General features: G+C 42.9%; 1 protein-coding gene across 1 annotated transcript in view; it reads right to left on the bottom strand.

Annotated features, from left to right (window-relative positions):
- Positions 1-20369, bottom strand: part of cacna1ba (calcium channel, voltage-dependent, N type, alpha 1B subunit, a) — a 331900-nt gene that overhangs the window by 143591 nt on the left and 167940 nt on the right. Inside the window, 2 exon segments of the mRNA XM_034200269.1 lie at positions 16939-17445; positions 17447-17707. Coding sequence (XP_034056160.1) covers positions 16939-17445; positions 17447-17707 — 768 coding nt within the window.

Here is a 20369-nt window from a genome sequence, read left to right as displayed (position 1 = left end):
ACCTGTGTCATATTATATGTCTGTTTGATTATCCCAATACTGAAGAAGTGCGTTTCCAGCATGGTATCCTCAGCTTTCGTTCAGTATACTGCTATTCCATTACATGACAATCTTTTGCGCCACAGTGAGATAGACCAGCTAGAATCAGAAGAGTCTGATTCCGACACTACAATATAATCAATATAATCATGTGTATCAAGTGTACTCTCCTCCTTTTATGCTTACATTATATTGGAGTCTGTCCTCCACAAAAACAGACAATTTTCTATGATATATTTGGGATGTGTTTACTTAAACCAGCGATGGAGTGTATTCATTGATGTGTTATATCAGTCTATCCTGTCATTTTTTTTTTTTATTGATCAAGTATGATCAAAAGGGGGGAATTTAATGGAAATGTTATTATATCCTGATATGTTTAAACCAAATGCTTCTCATTTGGTTAGATGTGCTGTTTTCCTCTATCTACTCTACTTCAAGGCCACAGAGCTGTTTTGGCTACTGGGTTGAGACTCACACAAAGTCACACGAGAACTTCTACAGCTCAAGGCCAGGTGTCTAATAACAATGTGACCGTGTGAAGACAGATTTCTTACCTTCTCATCATTTCTGCTATATAAGCTTTGCTGCCATATTGAACTGCGCACACTCGCGCAGACATATTTTATACTCTGTGAGACCTGTGTCTGACCTGTATATCTGTATTGTATCTAATGTTTGTTTGAGGCCTCGAATAAACATCACCAGAAAGACAACTCTGTCTGATTCACCATTTATTTGTTTTAATCACTCTGACTTGTACTCTACAGTATTGGGGTTTTTGGATTTCCATAACAGGTGTTCGGGTCAAATTGACCCGATTTCCATTTTCAATGAATAAAAAAAAATATAAGGATATTTTCGTTCAACCTGAAACTCAATGGCCGGGGCTTATTTATTGTGAAGGACATGTTGAATTGTTTTTATTTTTTTCCACTTGTGAAAAAATGCCCACCCGCATTTATGTCCTTCATAAGAGGTATGGGTCAATCTGACCCGGATACAATACCAGGACAGACAGACAGAGAAAAACACACAGAAACACAGAAACTAAAGACACACACACACACACACACACACAACACACACACACACACACACACACACACACACACACACACACACACACACACACCACACACACACACACACACACACACACACACACACACACACACACACACACACACACACACACACCACACACACACACACACACACACACACACACACACACATACACACACACACACACACACACAATTGTATGCATAGAGAAGCTGTTTGATCCTGTTTTCCCTTGATCTTTACCCTTTGTAGTGTGTACACAAAACTATCCTAGAACATTATAAACATTTAGATCTTCCAGAAATGTATAAACATTTTACATTTTCTCGCACTGTCCCGCCTCGCACCTGCACGCCGGAGGAGGGCCTAAACAGAGACATAACCTCAGTGTAGTAACAGTGTAGTGCAGAACTACAATTATCTACCAACAAAATGGCCAAAACATATTCTGCTCAGAGAGCCTTGGAGCTAATAATGGATGAGAGTGAGTGGAATACATTAGAAGAACACGGTGAAGTGGGACAGGAAGACATTTCTGAAGACTTGACTCATAGCCAGCTGCTGGAAGACCCCCACAGCCAGCCGCAAGAAGACCCCCACAGCCAGCTGTGAGGTCTGTGGACCCTCAAAGGACTCCAAGACACAGACTACACGCAGCAACTGCAACAAGTACATCTGTGCTATAACACGAAGAAGTTCTGTACATTATGTGCTTCCAAAACGGACTTGCCCATTGACTCACATGATGTTCTGCAGCGTCACTTCATCAATATATTTTTCGGATATAATGTATTTTATGAATAGTGACTGTTAATTGTTTTTATTTGCTTTGTGTTTATATCTGTTCTATGTAATTTATATGGATGTTTCATTCTCTCTATATTTCACAGCCAAATCCTTTTGGATGTGGTTCTTGTGTTCCAATTGCTGCTACATTGCTTTATTTCCATCAGGGCTTTGATTATTATATGACAGATTAAAAATAATAAACATTTCTGAAAAAATGTTTCATTTACATTAGTCCTAGAAAAGCATGAGCAAAATGTAAACTTAGTTTTTATTACAGTGTGTTTTTTTTAACATAAATTACATTTTTATCACAAAAAACGATGGACACTTCCATTGTTAAATTTGATCTAGCAAAGAGTATTTTCAAAAACGAATCATATATTTCATTTATATTGTTGGGGAATGAGTTAAAGACAATATATATAACGAATTGTGCATGTTGAATTTAGTTCTGTATTTTTTTTAAAACCCTGAAATATGTCCCGGGTCAATTTGACCCGAACATTACCAAAGGGTGCGAAATGTGAACATAACACAAGGGTTAAACCAATGTATCGAAACTGCCGAAAAATTGAAATGAGTCAGCTTTGTAAGGAGCACTTGGTGGTCAACAGTGTCAAAAGCCTTACTGAGATCAAGGAAGACAGCACCTACATATGGGTTTGTGTCCAAGACACAGTTAGCTGTCTCAGTGGAGTAGTGAGCACGAAAACCAAACTGCATTGGGTGGAATGGAGCAAAACCTTTGTCTAAATGTTTGGTGATTAGTTTTGACACCCATTTCTCAGCTATCTTAGAGACACAGGGAGGATGCTGATTGGTCTGTAATTGGACATTATTGCCTTATCCCCAGATTTAAAGATCGGTGTTACCGTGGCCACCTTCCAGGATGATGGAACTTCCCTCGTGCTGATAGATTGATTAACTAGCATACCAATTGATTTTATTAGACCGTCGATATTTGTCTTTATAAAGTTGGTGTTGAAATCATCTGCATCCCTAGCCTTAGAATCTCTTAACCCTGAGATTATATGTTTGACCTCAACCTCTATGATTTCCTCCAGGTCAAAAACGGGGTGTGTATCCACAGTCGGGCTAGGTGAGACCTCAGATGGCAGGAAGAGCTTTGTAATGTCCAATGCACTATTTATGAAATACTAATTGAGAGAGCTGGCCAACACTGCAGGGTCTTTTATCAGGGCATCATTGACTTTGAATTCTAGAACATTGTTTTCTTGTTTTGTTTGTTTACCTAATAGTTTATTTAAGATCTGCCAAACGTTTTTACCATTACCTTTCGCACCTTCAATTATATTGATGAACAAGTTAGCTTTGGCCTGTCTTTGTGTTACTTTGTTACCAGCATGAGTGAATTTCTGTCTGTCAGTGGATAGTCCAGATTTCAAGCTCTGCCTTAATAGTTGGTCTCTAGATTGCATTAGATTCCTGCATTGTAGATTCAGCCAGGGAAGATGATGTTCCTTCCTGTCCCTAAGGCACCCTCTTATTGAGAAGGACGACATTGTATCATTCATTTTAGATATAAACCGATTACTGTTTTCGCCAATATCTTCAGAGGAGAGTGTCCCGCCAATCAATCATTTTCACTGCATCCATAAAACGTTGTTGCAGATATTTGGGGATGAAGCGAGAACCGAATGCAGGGGTTTTAGCTGTGGCCATGAACCTTTTTTGTGTGAGTTTCCTGGTAAAAAGAACAAGATTATGGTCAGAAAGACCAGTATGGAAGTAGTAGGTTTTAACTATTCTGTCAGCTTTGTTAGTAAATACTAAATATATCATAGTCTTGGAGGTTTTGGTTAATCTAGTCGGTTGATCCATTAGTTGTATTAAGTTGTGTTTATCCGTGATCCGTTTTAAGTTCTATTTTGTTCATCATTCCAGTTGATGTTAAAGTCTCCTACAATAATTAGCTCTTTGTTGGAGTCACAGGAATTCAGCATGAGTTTTACCTGGTCATAGAAATCCACCTTAGCCGTGGGTTGTCGATACAGGCAAATCATGGTGAGGGACATTTCCTCAGATAGTGTGATTTCCACACCAACACAATCAAACTCAATATTAGCTGTGAGTGCAATCTCCCTACAAGTAATGGTATTCCTCACATAAAGCAACACACCCCCTCATTTTCCCTTCAGTCTGTCCTTCCTAAACACATTATATCCTGACATAGATACAAGAGTGGATGGTGACGACTGTTTTAGCAAAGATTCCGATATTCCCAAACAGTCAATATTGGACTCAAGGAGGAGATGTTCTAGCAGTTCATGTTTATTACAGATGCTGCGGAAAAGTAAATGTCCACTGAATAGTCCCTTCGGCTTGCACCGAGGATCCACACTATTTTGGCTTGATTCACTATTTGACATTTTTTTGTGTAACAGTGTTTTTTAAATACCGGATTTCTAGGCTTTACCTCGGTGCCGTTGTTGACAGTGGAGCAGTCAAAGCTAGCTGTTGGTTTGTGGTTCTCTGTTGCTAGGCTGCTAGCCATCGGCGCAGATCCACAGTTCTCCGGCAGAGCTAGCTGTTCAGCAGAGATGGGGTCGTTACTAAAAAAATGTAATATATTACATATTACTTTTTAAAAAAGTAATATATTACACTACTTCGTTACTCTTCGTTCTACATAAAGTAACTTGTTACTTTACTCGTTACTTTACTCGTTACTTTACTCGCCGAGCACGTACAAACTGCGCATGTGTGAGTGGCAATAACTCTCCTTACCAGCAGGCGGCGGTAGTGTGTATTTGTCATTCAAAACAGGCAACAACCGGAAGACAGAGAAGAAGAACAGACTACGTGATATAAACAAACAACAAATAGCGTGTGCGTTAGTTTCACCTTAGCATGTGTTCTTTGCAGGTGTTTGTTGAGGTTTGACGTGGTGTTTACAGCAGTGGATAACAGCTTCTGGCCTGGACACAGTTTGCACCTCACCGTCACATTCCTGTCTATTCTTCGGACAAACTCAAAATAATGGGCATACCTCCACCACTTGAAAGTTATCGCTGACTCAGCCATGTTTATGCATCACTGCATGTGGAGATGTGGACGCGCAAGTCGCGCAGATTACGTACATATAAACCTGTGGCGGAAACCCCTCTTGTCTGTCAGTGTGATTATGACGGATTTTTAGTAAGTAACGAAGTAACGCGTGTCGGGGCAATGTTAGTAACTGTAGTGTGATTACTGAATTATAAAAGTAGCGCGTTACACTACTCCGTTACCGACAAAAGTAATATTATTACAGTAACGTGTTACTTTGTAACTCTGCTGTTCAGCTAGCTTGCCTCGTCTGAAGCCAGCCGGCGCGAGCCCACAGAGATCCTCCGGCAGAGCTAGCTGTTTTGCTAGCCGGCCTCGTCTGAAGCCAGCCGGTGATGCATGGTTCTCCGCTGGTGTGTTTGTAGCCCTCGGTGCGGGCCCCCAGTCCTCCAATGGTGTGGATGTTGGTCCTGCTGCTAGGTCGGCAGCCGTCAGCGCGAGGCCGCAGAGACCCGCTGGTGGTGCTAGCTGTTCAGCTAGCCAGCCTCTTCGGAATCCGACTGATGGCATGTGGAGCTCAGCGGCTGGGCTGCCAGCCGTCAGGTCGATGGAAACGACGCCGAGACCCGGACACGGGTGGATATCTCCCGAGAGCATGAGCCAATAGCCCAATATTCTCCTCTTTTCGTTTTAGACCCTTTTTTTTGTTTGAGAGAGTCTGCCAGGAGTGCCAGATGAATGAACTGTAGATAATATGCCGGCCATGGCCGAAGTGCTTGATATTGAACGATGTTGCTGGTGCAGATAATGATGTATCCTCAACATGTTGTTTTACCATGGGGGCAAGATGAGTGGGGTAGCTACACAGAGGTTTGAGATTTAGGACAATCATGCAGAGATAGATTGCTGCCACTGCGCCAGAACTGCCTGCCGCCATCTTGGAAAAACGGTCGTGTGAGAGCACTATGGGCGCGTTGAATTTGCAGGTCGGTTCCTTCAGGTAACTTTAACTCCGTTTTAAGCATTGTATCCAGATAGCCGACGACAGAGCCTCCTTCTGTGTCCTCGCCTCGTGCAAGCCGAAAATCCGGACATTGTTTCTCCGTGACCTCGCTTCAAGGTATATTATTTTGTCTTGCATCTCGTTTGCCCGTCCTATAATTCTTTGTAACTTTCTGTGAGTTTATGTTCAATATCATGTCTGAAAGTTGCTATTTCTGTCTCATGCCCCTTTTAAGATCATCTTTGAATGTTTTAAGTTGGTTACGAAGATCATTTTTGAGGTATTTTAAATCGCTACTGATTAGGGCTGAACGATATATCGTGTCATGGCGATAACCCCGATATGCGCATGCGCAATATTCACACCGCAGGGACGTGCGGTTTTATTCTTTTTTTTAAATGCTAACGCACTTTAGCACAGAATTCAAAATAAAGATACCCTTATTACTTATCGAAACTGCACATACAATATATCCGATTAAAGCTGAGACTCCACAGATTATTTAAGTATAGTATCATCACTAAGCGATCCAATCTCGCAACAGGGGAAGCAAACCCAGACATCACAACACGTACCTTTACGGAGCTTTTACGGGAGATCGTCTCACCGTAGCTGTCAATCTGATCAAAAGACGTGTTCAATGGCATTACAACGAGAAAAAACGCGGCAGAATCGGTTGATCCATAGGTTGATAATGTGTCTGTGGCTTTGAAGCAATTGTTTATAATCCATAATTCCATTTTTATGTAAAAATCGGAGCACAAAAGTTAGCTGCTAATGGTAGCCACCAGAGTGTATGCAGCTTCCGGTTTTGGCTACGCGTCACTCTCACTCCTTATTTGTTCATGTGTTGGTGTGTGTAGAACTTCCCCTCGATTCCATTGGCTCTAGCGGTTATAAAGAGATTTCATGGGGGGCCAGAGATATGGAAAATCCACCCAAATGACCCCAGAAGTGTTTTTTGTTGTTGCTGAATCTCTCTAAAAAGGTCAAATGTCACTTGTTTTGCATCAATCTTGATACAGGGTACTTATTATATGTTGTACTTTGGATCCCTAAAGCTTTTAGTATACTAACCCATCATCCAAGGGTAGTTTTCACTATAAGTAAAACAATATATTTGGACGGACACTATAATTTACAGTTTTTTACTATGTTCAATCTGAATTTTCTTTAAAATAAAAAACATTTATATTGATTCTGACTTTTCTACATCCAACTCACAGGTTTATCATTACTTTGAGAGAAAATATTATTAATGTAACCCTTTTAGAAGGGAAGATATGGTCATTTGTTCTGGGAATGTCATTTTCGAGCCTGAAACCTGAAAAACAGGCTCAGTGCTTAAGTAGGTGAATTAACTCAAACACGTCATGTTACAATTATTTTGCTGCTTGCTACAAAAGGAAAACTTGCGCGGCTCTCATGTCAGGGGTACTTGAGTGAGTGACATGCAGGCTCTGCATGCACAGCAAACCACCAATCACAATCATTATTGATCAGATCACAGCAGGCCCCGCCCCGCTAGTTTGCAGACCATCAAAACACCGGTAAAAAATGAGCGAGGCACAGGAGGACAATACCTTCATCCGGTTAAATATAGTTAAAAAAACGCAATATATATCGAAGGGGGAAAAAAATCGCAATGTCAGTTTTTTTCAATATCATGCAGCCCTACTACTGATGCTAGCAAGCCCTGCTTTCAATGCTTCAGCTTGATCTTGCTTCTCCGCTGCGTCACGTTCAATTTCTTCGTGGTCAATGAATTATTCCATTGTCGACTTTTCTTGAGTTTTATTCGAGTTTTTAGTTTTTCTCCGGCTTCGGTGTCCACTCATCTCCTAGTTTATAACATTTGCATATCGAGTTTGTAAAATTGAGTGGGGTTATATTTACCGACTTGGGCGAGCTAAAAGCTAAGCACCTAACCCGTCCGCCATCTTGCTGGAAGTCCCAAGAAAAACAATATTTAATACTGTAATCTAGGAATCTTTTTTTTTTTCTTTCAAAAAAGAAGTGTACCCCATAATGACCAGAACAATATGATATGATTTCACTTTGTTGGCTCTGTTTTAAATCAATGAATTTCAAATCACTCCTTGACTGTGAGGTCAGCTTTAAGGATGTTCCATCAAACTCTGGCTCTTAAAGGCAGTGGCGGAGCCCGGACATTGTCAGTGGGGTGGCCAGGATGGAACCAGTTATCATTTTGGGGCGGCATTGAAATCACTATTATATGAACATAAAAATACATCTCACTAGAAAATAAGGGGTTATTTAAGGCAGGGGTTCCCAACCTTTATTGTGCCGGCAGATACATTAAAAGAAATGTACGGACCGGTTGTCCATTTTTACTGATTTTAATATTTACTCACCAGCAGGTGGCAACAGAGGACAATTGTATGTAACAGCCTGAACAAATAATAGAACAATATGCATCCAAAACATATTAACAAAGTTTAAAACCAGGATACAATTAAAACAAATTAGGACCACTGTACGTGGTACCAGAGCACCCTAGGCAGAAGGTCCATGATCGAATTCGTTATCGTATCATCGGACCTGAGGCCGTATGTTTTGGACACTCGGGTAAAGAGAGGGGCGGAGTTGTCAACTGATCACCATCTGGTGGTGAGTTGGGTCGAGTGGCGGGGGAAGCCTCTGGATAGACCTGGTAAGCCCAAACGTGTAGTTCGGGTGAACTGGGAACGTCTGGAGGAGGCCCAAGTTCAGGAGGCCTTCAACTCACACCTCCGGCGGAGCTTTTCGGGCATTCCTGTGGAGGTTGGGGACATTGAACCAGAGTGGTCGGTGTTCAAAGCCTCTATTGCCGAAGCCGCGGCGGGGAGCTGTGGTCTCAAGGTCCTAGGTGCCTCAAGGGGCGGTAACCCTCGAACCTCCTGGTGGACACCGGTGGTCAGGGAAGCCGTCCGACTGAAGAAGGAGGCCTTCAGGGATTTGTTATCCCGGGGGACTCCCGAGGCAGTTGCAAGGTACCGACAGGCCCGAAGGGCAGCAGCCTCATCCGTGGCCGAGGCAAAGCAGCGGGTGTGGGAGAAGTTCGGAGAAGACATGGAGAAGGACTTTCGGGCGGCACCAAAGTTGTTCTGGAAAACTGTCCGACACCTCAGGAGGGGGAAGCAGGGAACCATCCAAGCTGTGTACAGTAAGGATGGGACGTTGTTGACCTCAACTGATGGAGTGTTAGGGCGTTGGAAGGAACACTTTGAGGAACTCCTGAACCCGACAACTCCGCCCTCTATGTTAGAGGCAGAGCTGGAGTATGACGGGGGATCAACACCAATCTCCCGGGGGGAGGTCACTGAGGTCGTCAAACAACTCCACAGTGGCAAAGCCCCGGGGGTGGATGAGATCCGCCCGGAAATGCTGAAGGCTCTGGGTGTTGAGGGACTGTCATGGTTGACACGTCTCATCAACGTTGCGTGGAAGTCGGAAACAGTACCGAAGGAGTGGCAGACCGGGGTGGTGGTCCCCCTTTTTAAAAAGGGGGATCAGAGGGTGTGTGCCAATTACAGAGGCATCACACTACTCAGCCTCCCCGGGAAAGTTTACTCTAAGGTACTCGAAAGGAGGGTCAGGCCGATTGTCGAACCTCAGATTGAGGAGGAACAATGCGGATTCCGTCCTGGTCGTGGAACGACGGATCAGCTTTTTACTCTCGCAAGGATCCTGGAGGGGGCCTGGGAATACGCTTATCCGGTCTACATGTGTTATGTAGACTTGGAGAAGGCGTATGACCGAGTTCCCAGGGAGTTACTGTGGGAGGTGCTGCGGGAGTATGGGGTGAGGGGGTCTCTACTCAGGGCCATCCAATCTCTGTACTCCCAAAGCGAGAGCTGTGTCCGGGTCCTCGGCAGTAAGTCGGACCCATTTCCGGTGAGGGTTGGCCTCCGCCAGGGCTGCGCTTTGTCACCAATCCTGTTTGTAATATACATGGATCGGATTTCGAGGCGTAGTCATGGGGGAGGGGGTCTGCAGTTCGGTGGACTAAGGATTGCACCACTGCTTTTTGCAGATGATGTGGTTCTAATGGCTTCATCGGTCTGCGACCTTCAGCACTCACTGGATCGGTTTGCAACCGAGTGTGAAGCGGCTGGGATGAGGATCAGCACCTCCAAATCTGAGGCCATGGTTCTCAGCAGGAAACCGATGGACTGTCCACTTCAAGTAGGGAATGAGTCCTTACCCCAAGTGAAGGAGTTCAAGTATCTCGGGGTCTTGTTCTCGAGTGAGGGAACAATGGAGCGTGAGATGGGCCGGAGAATCGGAGCAGCGGGAGCGGTACTGCAGTCGCTTTACCGCACCGTTGTGACGAAAAGGGAGCTGAGCCAGAAGGCAAAGCTCTCTGTCTACCGGGCCATTTTCGTTCCTACCCTCACCTATGGTCATGAAGGATGGGTCATGACCGAAAGAACGAGATCGCGGATACAAGCGGCCGAGATGGGTTTTCTCCGCAGGGTGGCTGGTGTCTCCCTTAGGGATAAGGTGAGAAGTTCGGTCATCAGGGAGGGACTCGGAGTTGAGCCGCTCCTCCTTCGCGTCGAAAGGAGCCAGTTGAGGTGGTTCGGGCACCTAGTTAGGATGCCACCTGGGCGCCTCCCTAGGGAGGTGTTCCAGGCACGTCCAGCTGGGAAGAGACCAAGGGGTAGACCTAGGACCAGGTGGAGGGATTATATCTCTTCGCTGGCCTGGGAGCGCCTTGGGATCCCCCAGTCAGAGCTGGTTGATGTCGCCAGGGAAAAGAAAGTTTGGGGCTCTCTGCTGGAACTGCTACCCCCGCGACCCGACCACGGATAAGCGGAAGAAGATGGATGGATGGAGGACCACTGTACACATATTGATATAACTGAAATGTCAGTGAGACCCCTGGGCTTGTTTGCCAGCCATAATAACGTCATGGGGCGTTCGTTCCGGTGCACTCCGACAGCATTTAGCACTACATCGAGATTAAGAGTAAACTAACTTATTTTGGGAACACCCACATACCTATGGAGTTGGCCAGATGTGTCTAAATTACTGTTCATGGTAATTTGAAAACAAATGTCGTTGTTGCACACACACAAACACCAGTGGCGACTGGTCATTAGGGGCAGGTGGGGCACAGCCCCACCTAGTGTCAGCAGAAAGTATTAAAATAATGATTACAACAAAATGCAAAAAATAAATTAAAAAATATATAAAATATATTTTAAGATCATGTTTAATCATCTGATTTGTCTGTACATTGCTGTTTTAGTATGTGTTCTTCTAATTAGTGTCTACAGTGTGTGCCTATTGAGCTGTTTAGAGCCATGTGGGACAAAACCCGATCCTGCCCCTTCCTCTCACTGTCTAAGTGAATGGTGACTGTAAAAACTACACTGCGCATGCTCAGAGTATTTTCCTATTTAATGTGTGTGACAAAACATAATGACCATAGGGGCATAGAGCTGCCATCCCCACCATACGTCATCTCACATAATTCAGAGCTGATTGGCTGTAAGTATGTGTGCCGCGAAAAGTGTGGTGTGTGAAGAGGAGGAGAGAGACGCGTCCTAAAACCAGGAAGTAAGCTGCGCATGGCTTCCCTCCACAAAAAAGCAATGAGATTTCTCCATAGGATTTTAGAAAATAGCTCAAAATAAGATCTGTGGGAAACGTAGCTGTTAGATAAATGTACGTTTTGTTCAGCCGGATAATATCCTCATGTCTACCCTACTTTTATCATTTTCTAATCATAAATCCATCATTTAGATTTATGATAGACTTTTGAAACTACAAGAAGATAAGGAGGACTTTTACAAAAAAGTAATAGAGATTTTTGTCCAGAAGGATAGGCAAATGGACTTCATCAAAAATAAATAAATAAACATTGATTGATCTTCAAGTCAAGGTAAGACCACCATTTTATTGAAAATGGGATCTTACTAAGAGAGAACAATTCAATATTTAAATGATACAATTACATTTTTTGGGTATCCTTCTGTTGAACTGTCTGTTTAAAATTAATTGAAGCAGACTAAAAAAGCTTTTGAAAATAATATTATAGTTTGATTTAGGTCAAAATATAATATTTGTAAACATGAAGAGTCAGTGCCAGTGCCTCACCAGCCATGAACCTCACTGCAGAAGCTTATATAAAGACATCTAAGTTTTTTGTGCCCCACCAATTTTGTACATATAGAAATGCCACTGACAAACACACTGCACATACACACACACACACACACAGCAGAGCTGAGCAGAGCACATATACACACACATCATGCGCCTTTGTGACCGGACATTTCCTTCATACAACGAGTAATAGGGGGAATAATCGGGCCGTTCGATGTGTGTGTGTGTGTGTGTGTAGAGGTGTGTGTGGTTGAAACGTAGCAGCCTGCAGTGGGGAACACAGTGAAGGTGGTGTGTACGCGCTGGTGCTGCACTTCTCAGAGGCTGCCTCCTGATGCTGCAGCCATTTCATGAAGTGAAGGAGGTTTTACAAATTAAAAAATAACCCTGGCCGCAATGTCCTTAAAATGAAGTCCGAGTTTTGAAATATAATGTATGCACTGCCATTTCCCCACATAAACATAACAGTCTGCGATGAAACGGTTGTTTCCTGTGTGCACCACTTCCTATTGGCGCACCGGTAACTTTCTCTGCGCACAAGAGACTTTATACTAACCAATTTTGATATATTTTGTATGTTTTGGATGAAATAATATGACTGGTATAGGTACGAAAATAAAAAAAAATAGAATTTTTTTTTTCTAAAATATTTTTAGATATTTATAATTCTGCAAATAAACTCACAGCTATTTTGCGGCCCGGCAGTAACACCTCTGCGGCCCGGTACCGGTCCGCGGACCGGGGGTTGGGAACCCCTGATTTAAGGCACCTACAACACACCTCTACATTATTTGGGATTAAGTGGTGGAATAGATCAAATAATATTCAGTATATCTAACAATTTTTTTAGTATTCCCGCAGGCAAAGTATCAACGAAGCTTACATTATACAAATGTAATGCAATATACAGACTGTTTAGCTTATGATGATCAGCAGCCCTATGAGCTCATTCTCTCAGTGTCATCAGGAATACAGAGACACACACACATCATTTAAATAAGAGTTTTTAAATTAAATTATTGGTTAAGAATAAACATCTTAAAGTAAATAAGAATAAACAATAGCCCTTAACCTTGTAAGGCCCCCGGTTGTAATTTTACAACATTACTTGAAGCTATCCTAAAAAACTCAGTAAATGTTTTGTTTTTTTAAAAGACTACATTTACATAGTCAACAGGTCCTTTTGTTCAGCCTCACGATGCAATTGGGTAGTAAATGTGTTTATAGGTCCTGCCCTCTGGCGATACACGTCAGGGATTTTGGGCCCCATGGAAATATATCACATTGGGCCCCACCACCAGGCCCAGGCCACGCCAACCAAGCACAATTGCTGTAACCACACCTCCAGAACCCAACCCACTCATTTATGCTTTAAATAACTCTACCTGTACAGGCTTGCATCTATCTTGTAGTCCAATACTAACTGCACAATATTTACTGACACTGTCCTGTGAAAATATAACACTTATGGGGGGACAGGGCTGCTAAGTCTAGAGATGGATCTGTTGGTCCTGGCACCAGGGGGAGGGACAACTGATTTAGTATGAATAGCTGCTAAAAATGTACCTGCATTTACTAAATGTCAGCTAAAAGAGGAGTGAAATTAAAAACCTGTATAGATATTAACAGTACTTAATGTCAGCTTACTAAAAAAAAAACATAACAATTATTATTTACAATGGACTACCCGTAGCTAACAGACACATTTCCACCACTCATACTGTAGACCACACCCAACTTTTCTTTGAAAAACTGGGTGACATACTGTCACCCTTTAGTCCCTCTCTCTTGTCTTTCTCTCCTTTCTTTTCTCTTTTGAAAGCCTGACTTTGTGAGTCATTGAGACATGGTTCACACGTAAGTACTACACTGTAAAATATTACCATGATTTCACAATATTTAGCTGTAATATTTTACAATAAATTACTGTTTTACCACTTTACAGTCTTTACCTGTAATGTTCACAATATAAGACTGTAATTTAGAATTTCACAGTGAAATCAATACGGGCACAGTTAATTACTGTGAATGTACAGGATAAATGATTACCAGGATTTCACAACATGTTACTGTATTATTTCACAGTAATATACTGTATATAGACCATCCTCTGTGATAACACAACAAATTAAGTGATTTTCTTGCTTTCATCGCTCTTGCTTGGCTTTAAATACTAATTTATTTCTTTGGTGCAGGTTTTACTTAAATTGAAAGGGGCACCGCTGCATGGCTTAAAATAAACGATGCAACATACAAATCTATGTAAAATTGAAATTGTTGTCTTGGCTTAGTGTTTTCAGGTGCTTCCTGGGCATTAACCCTGAGACGGGCTCGAAAGCCAAAAAGAGGCATGGCAATTTAAACCTCCATGTCAGCACATTCTTCAGATTTTTTTTTTGAGTGGATGTCTGTGTAGACATGTGTTAAGTGCTCCCCTCCTTGTTTTCTTTTCTGTCTCCCTGTCTCCGCCTCTGCCCAGGTGCACCTGGTCTGCCCCTGGCTCCGCCTCTGCCCAGGTGCACCTGGTCTGCCCCTGGCTCCGCCTCTGCCCAGGTGTTCCAAATTCCACTCAGCCGTGTGTATATATAAAGAGAAGCTGGAGGAGAAGGATGTCTCGCCTATCCTAACGCCGGGAGACACTGTCCTCAGAATACCTCTTTGCCATTTTGAGCTGTAGGCCATATTTTTGCAGATGTGTTTATGTTTAGCCTGGAGGACCTGGTAGTCCAGTTTTCGCGGCTTTATTTTGTTTCCCATTGGGTTTATAATTAATTTCCGGTTAGGGGGGGGAGCTCTGGGTCCTACGGTCCGTGGTGTGGCTGGTTCGGGTTCCCTCCTTCTGTTTGTTCCTTTTGGCCAGTCCTCCAGACCTCTTTTTGTTTCCCATTTCACTTGTGTGAGCAAACGGCTGATTATCAATAATGCTCGTTACCAAGTACCGGTTATTGCGTGTATTCTTTCATGTTGCGGGTCTCAGCACGAGCCACTACCGCGGAGTAGAGGTTGGGGCTGTAACAACATTTCCAAGACACTGTGAAATGTACTTTGCACTTCAATAGAGTAATACAAAGTTTAAATGGGCATTTTCTTTATTTTTCTTTGTTGATTGAGCTGATTGAATTGTGTAGTTATGGTACAATCCCAGTCAAATTTACAATATATTATCGTATTATTTAGATTTTTATATTTACAGTAAATTACTGGCTACTGTGTTGTATTACTTCTACAGTAATAGTGTGAAAATACAGGTAATTACTGTAATTGATGTACAGCAAGGTACCATAATACCACAGCTCTGTACTGCTATATCACAGTAATTCCATGGGCATGGCAACTGTTAAGTCACAGTATTTAGTTGTACTTTTATTCTAATTTATTGTAAAATATATACAGTAAATTACTGTGAAATATTTACAGTAAATTACTATGAAATCCATGCAACTAGTAGCCAGTAATTTACTGTAATTTTACAGCCAAACATTTTACAGTGTAGCATCATTGCTCCTAACATGCTCTCACTCTCTGCTAGAAAGTGCCGGCGGTGCTGCACCGCGTTTGGAGGCAGGACCAAACCATTACATGTAAATAGAAGGGGGTGTACAGAGGCTTTGGATAATTAACTTTTGGAAGAAAATAAGTTAAATGAATTGTAAGTTTAGTGAGTACATTATCAATATAACGTCCTATTAATGATAATTATTGATGAATGATGAAAGGTTACTAAACATTTATTTCTTAATGTCCTAAAATAGTTTGGGCCCCCGTGGTGAGGGTGTTTGGGGTGGCCAGGATTCAGCTCCACCACTGCTTATTAAAGGGTAACAGTTCCACGGGCTGGGGACTTTTAATTAAGTTATTTTGTCTGATTTAAGTTCAGAAGTAAGCTCATTCATGTTTGCTGAGATGTGTCATGATGAACATACATCACAACAATAGACAGCATCAGGACTGCATGGGTATATATTAGCTCCTGGTCTGAATATAGCCTTTTGAGGGCAACAGATAGTATTTCTATGTCCCTTTAACTGTTTACAGATCCGTGAGCAACGCGATGCCTCAGCGTGGAGTTTCCAGATGAGTTCAAGATTGTAGCCGGTTTATTAGCTGATTTGAAGCTAATCAAAAGCTAAATTGTTGTCAAAAGATGGTCATGAGTTTTAGATTGCATTAGGGCCATGCGTACACCTTTTTTACTCCGACTCAGGGTCGTCCCTGGCCTGCCCCACGCAAAGTTATATGATGAGGCCCTCTGTTTTGCAAGCAGCGGCGAAACCATGCGCCACACTAATTGTGCCGCATAAGCGCGCCGCATTTTCGGCTCAGTTGAGGCACCCTTCGCAGGATGAGGCCCACTCCGCAAGGTGAGGCCCCACGCAGTCTGCATGATCGGCCTGTAGGGAGGGACGGCCCTGCTCCGACTGTTTACCTTCACTCAACCAAAGCCTGCTTGAATCGGTCAATACAATACTACCAGCACAAACGGACTAAACACAGAAACCAGGACGTTTATGAAACCAAAACACTATTCAGATGTATAAAGTAAAGTAAAGTACATCCTTTTGTAAGGGCAGCTGCAGTATGACCTGAAAGTTAAAAAAAGTTTCCTAAAAGTTTTCCTATTTGGAACGTAACGTTATTTGTATTTAAATCTGGCTACTGACTTCACAGAATTTACAACCATATACTACATTAAATGAATTAATCTGGTGTATTTTTACTCACCCAATTACTCTCTGCTTCACACAACTTGTAAGGCTATATGTACAACACTGTTCCTCTTATGTGAATGGCAAGACCCTCAAATGAAACCTGCTGGTTTGATTTTAACCTCATAGACATTGCTTTCCACTTACTTGAATACAGGACCAAAGGGTCACAGAGTGTCCCTCCATGCAGTGGTTTTCTGTTTTTACCTGTGACTGTGGGTCTTCTCCTTCTCGTTGGACTCCTCCCCTTCAGCTGTGGATTGGCCCCTGGACCCTTGAGTGCGACGCCTCCTCCTCTCTCCATTGGCACCACTGACTCCTCTGGAGTTCCTCTCCCCCTCCCTGTTGGATGAACGTCCATCTTTGGGGCAGGATCTTCGCTCTCCCTTCTCCCCACTGTTCACTGTTCTGTTGCCCCCCCGGGTCTGCCGGTGTGAATGATGATGCCGATGCACTCTCTCACTCGTGACTCCTCCCCCACCGCTGTCATCCACTGAGCTCTGAAGGTGATGCCTCCTGCCCCCCTCTCGGCTGCGGGACCTCTCGCTCTTTGCCTCTTTGCCCTGGCTGTCGCCGGGCTTTTTAAACCGGCTGTGATGGACGTGGTGCCCCCGGTCCTTATTGGTGCCCCCGTTTTCGTTAGCCTCCTCCCTGGTTCTGGCCCGGTCCCTGTGGCGGTTGTGGCGGCGGGGCTGGAGAGGAGCAGGAGGGGGGGGGGTCAGTGGCAGCCTCTGCCTCCTCTGGCATGCAGGCATTGTGATGGTGGTGCTGGTGGCCGGCAGGACATGGCCCGTCCAGAGGCTCAACAACCAGGGGCCGGTCCAGGTGGGTCTTCATGTCGGGCCGGATGTGGAGGCGATCCTCCAGCTCCAGCTCGCTGTAGAGCGCCTCGCAGCTGGCCTGGTTCTGCCTCCTCAGCTGGTTGGCCCTCTGCTCCCACACTGACATAGTCTTCAGTGACTTCTGCTGCTCCTTACTACAGTTGGGGCAGAGGACCAGACAAATCAAAACCCCTCACATTGATGTTATCATATTAAATACTGTGGAAACCACGTTGATGTCAGCACCACATATTGATCACAACATTTGTTATTTCTACAAAGGGTGTGATCATTTCATACAGATACACTCACATTCATTTGAGGCATGACACATTCAATATCAATCTTCATTGCACATAATATCATTATATATTTTGTTGTACATTTCAGGATGGTACACATAGTCCCTACATGCTGATGGTTTACAGTATGACCAAGGTGCAATGAAACTTTCAACACAGCAAACACATTCATCATAGTGAGCTGCAGAGAAAGGAACCAGCATGGCCACATGACCATGCTTTGACATGCTACTTATTTTCTGTCAGTGTCTCTGTGTAACTCAGTACTTTTGATTAGCTAAATGCATGTACTTCTAATACTTAAAACAGGGCCATCTCCTAACAGTGGGAAATTCTATTTTTAAGGTATATTCACACAAAACGTGAAGCAGATATTGTAGAGGGCAATGAAATATAAAGTCGATGCTAAAACACAAACACATATAGCAAACACCGATTCTGTGCCATATTGTGAGATGAAATTGTTCAACTCAAGTGAGAAATTCATATGTCAATGTGTAGTGAAATCCTATCAGTTCGAGATTATCTTGATGATTGTAATCTGTTGAATTTGAATCAGAAATTAAGGAGTAAGTGTAGTTATCTGTGGGCAGCTCTCATGAATAATTCACATTTTGCCATTGGAGGTGTCACGTTAAACGCTCACATCATGATTTAGTTATTTCAGCATCCTTTTGATCTTTGTATGGCAATTAAGTAAACACAATGTGTTTTGGGTTATTATCGCTCTAGTAGACCAGATAAATTGGACTTGTAGCTTTAATGATGTAGAGTTTCCCTTTGCATTTGGTGTGAACACAGCATCCTAATGCCATATCTTTAATGTCATGTCTTTAGAGAAGTCAATATGTAAGTTGATAGGAAAGAGAAAATAAAGCTACCCTATTTGCCCTTCAGTAGCTTTATTCTTACTCACCTTCTACACACTGTATGTCAAACTTCAATAGTAAGCACCCTACTATACTCCTGCTAAGAAGCTGATGAACAATATGAATCAGAAAAGCATGTCACATGGTGTTCATGTAAAGGATGCATGACACTGTGTTTTTGTGTCATTTAGATTCTTAAATGTATTGTTGCCAAGCATGTAAATGACGACATGATTGTTTTTCAGCATATGATCATTATCATGGACCACCTCTCTAGCAGGCGGTTGTGATGGACTGGGGGTGCAGACATAACTCCTACAAACACAAAAAGGAACAACAAACAGAAACAGAGGGAGAGAAGGAACTTCAACGAGACAGAAACAGGTTACAGACACAAACACAGAGGGGCTAATAAGCATCAAAAACCTACAAGGGCAGAAACATGTGCAGTACAGATGGAAAACCATACAAAACCCTACAACAAGATGTTTTAGCTGAGAAGAAGCAGGGAAATATTCATGGGGACAGGAGAGAACGATACGTCCATAAATACACATGCTACCCGTACAGTCATGTGACTGTGTTAACGTGGAGGGTTTGGGTCGTTTCAATGTGGCTGCAGGGTCTGCTTCTCTTAGTAGGATGTCACCGATGCTACTCAGGCAGAGGGGGTTATTACAGTGACGTTGTTTTTATTTGCAGTTCTTTTGATATCTCAATACATTTAAATAAGGAAGAAGTGTGTGACCATGTATCTATCTTGTGACATTGGTCTTATTTAAACTGCGAGTATGTTTAATCAACACAGTCTCACTCCCTGAACGTCCAGGAGCGACGCTTGGTCAGGGTCCTTTGGCGTGCAGTTGTAACGCACCGAGTCTCCTTCAGTTTCATAAACGGACGCATAGAGCTTTCAACTGATAACAATGTATTCCCATCGGCGGCGGTATTTGACGCTCAGAGAAGCACCGCATCGGTCCATGTCGGCGGCAGTTGAAGGCAATGTGAGCGTCCATTCCCATTGGATAACGGATAATTTTACAACCGGAAATAAGTATTCTCCTTACTGTCGATTAATTTTACAGTGATATCTGCACTACTCATCAACTCAAAAACACCATATTATCCTTGTTAATTACACAACATTGATTGGTTTAAATTGTGTACAATGGTTTTGTGTATATGATATGTCAATAAACCTTTGAAAATCTTGAAATCTTGAAAGGGATGTGCAAAATAGCAATTATATACAGTCTTTAATGAACGATTAGAGAATAACGAGTAATGAATATGCTTTATAGGGATCTGCAGATACATTTGTACAGACGCTTTTCTGCTTGCTCTTGCCTCTGCTTACTTTTTATGCTGATTTTCCTATTCTTATTCTCTGAAAACTTCGAGCAGCGGCTCCTGGACATTAACTTATCACTGGGACAGTTCATCTTCGTAAATAGACGGAGGGTTTCAGCCATATTTCAACATTTTTACGACGACGTCAGTCTTACAATAGCGTGGCCTAGCAACAGCTAAAGCCTGGTAGGCTACTGCTATTTAGCTTAAGCTAGTTGGTAGCAAAATGCCTCCGTTCTCTACAGATGACTTCCAGAAACTTATACAGAAGATGGCTGTGTTGGAAATGAAAATGC

This window comes from Gymnodraco acuticeps, unplaced genomic scaffold, assembly GCF_902827175.1.
Source record: "Gymnodraco acuticeps unplaced genomic scaffold, fGymAcu1.1, whole genome shotgun sequence".
Lineage (NCBI taxonomy): Eukaryota > Metazoa > Chordata > Actinopteri > Perciformes > Bathydraconidae > Gymnodraco > Gymnodraco acuticeps.
The sequence above is the reverse complement of the archived record's forward strand: the minus strand, read 5'-3'. Positions and strand labels throughout refer to the sequence as shown.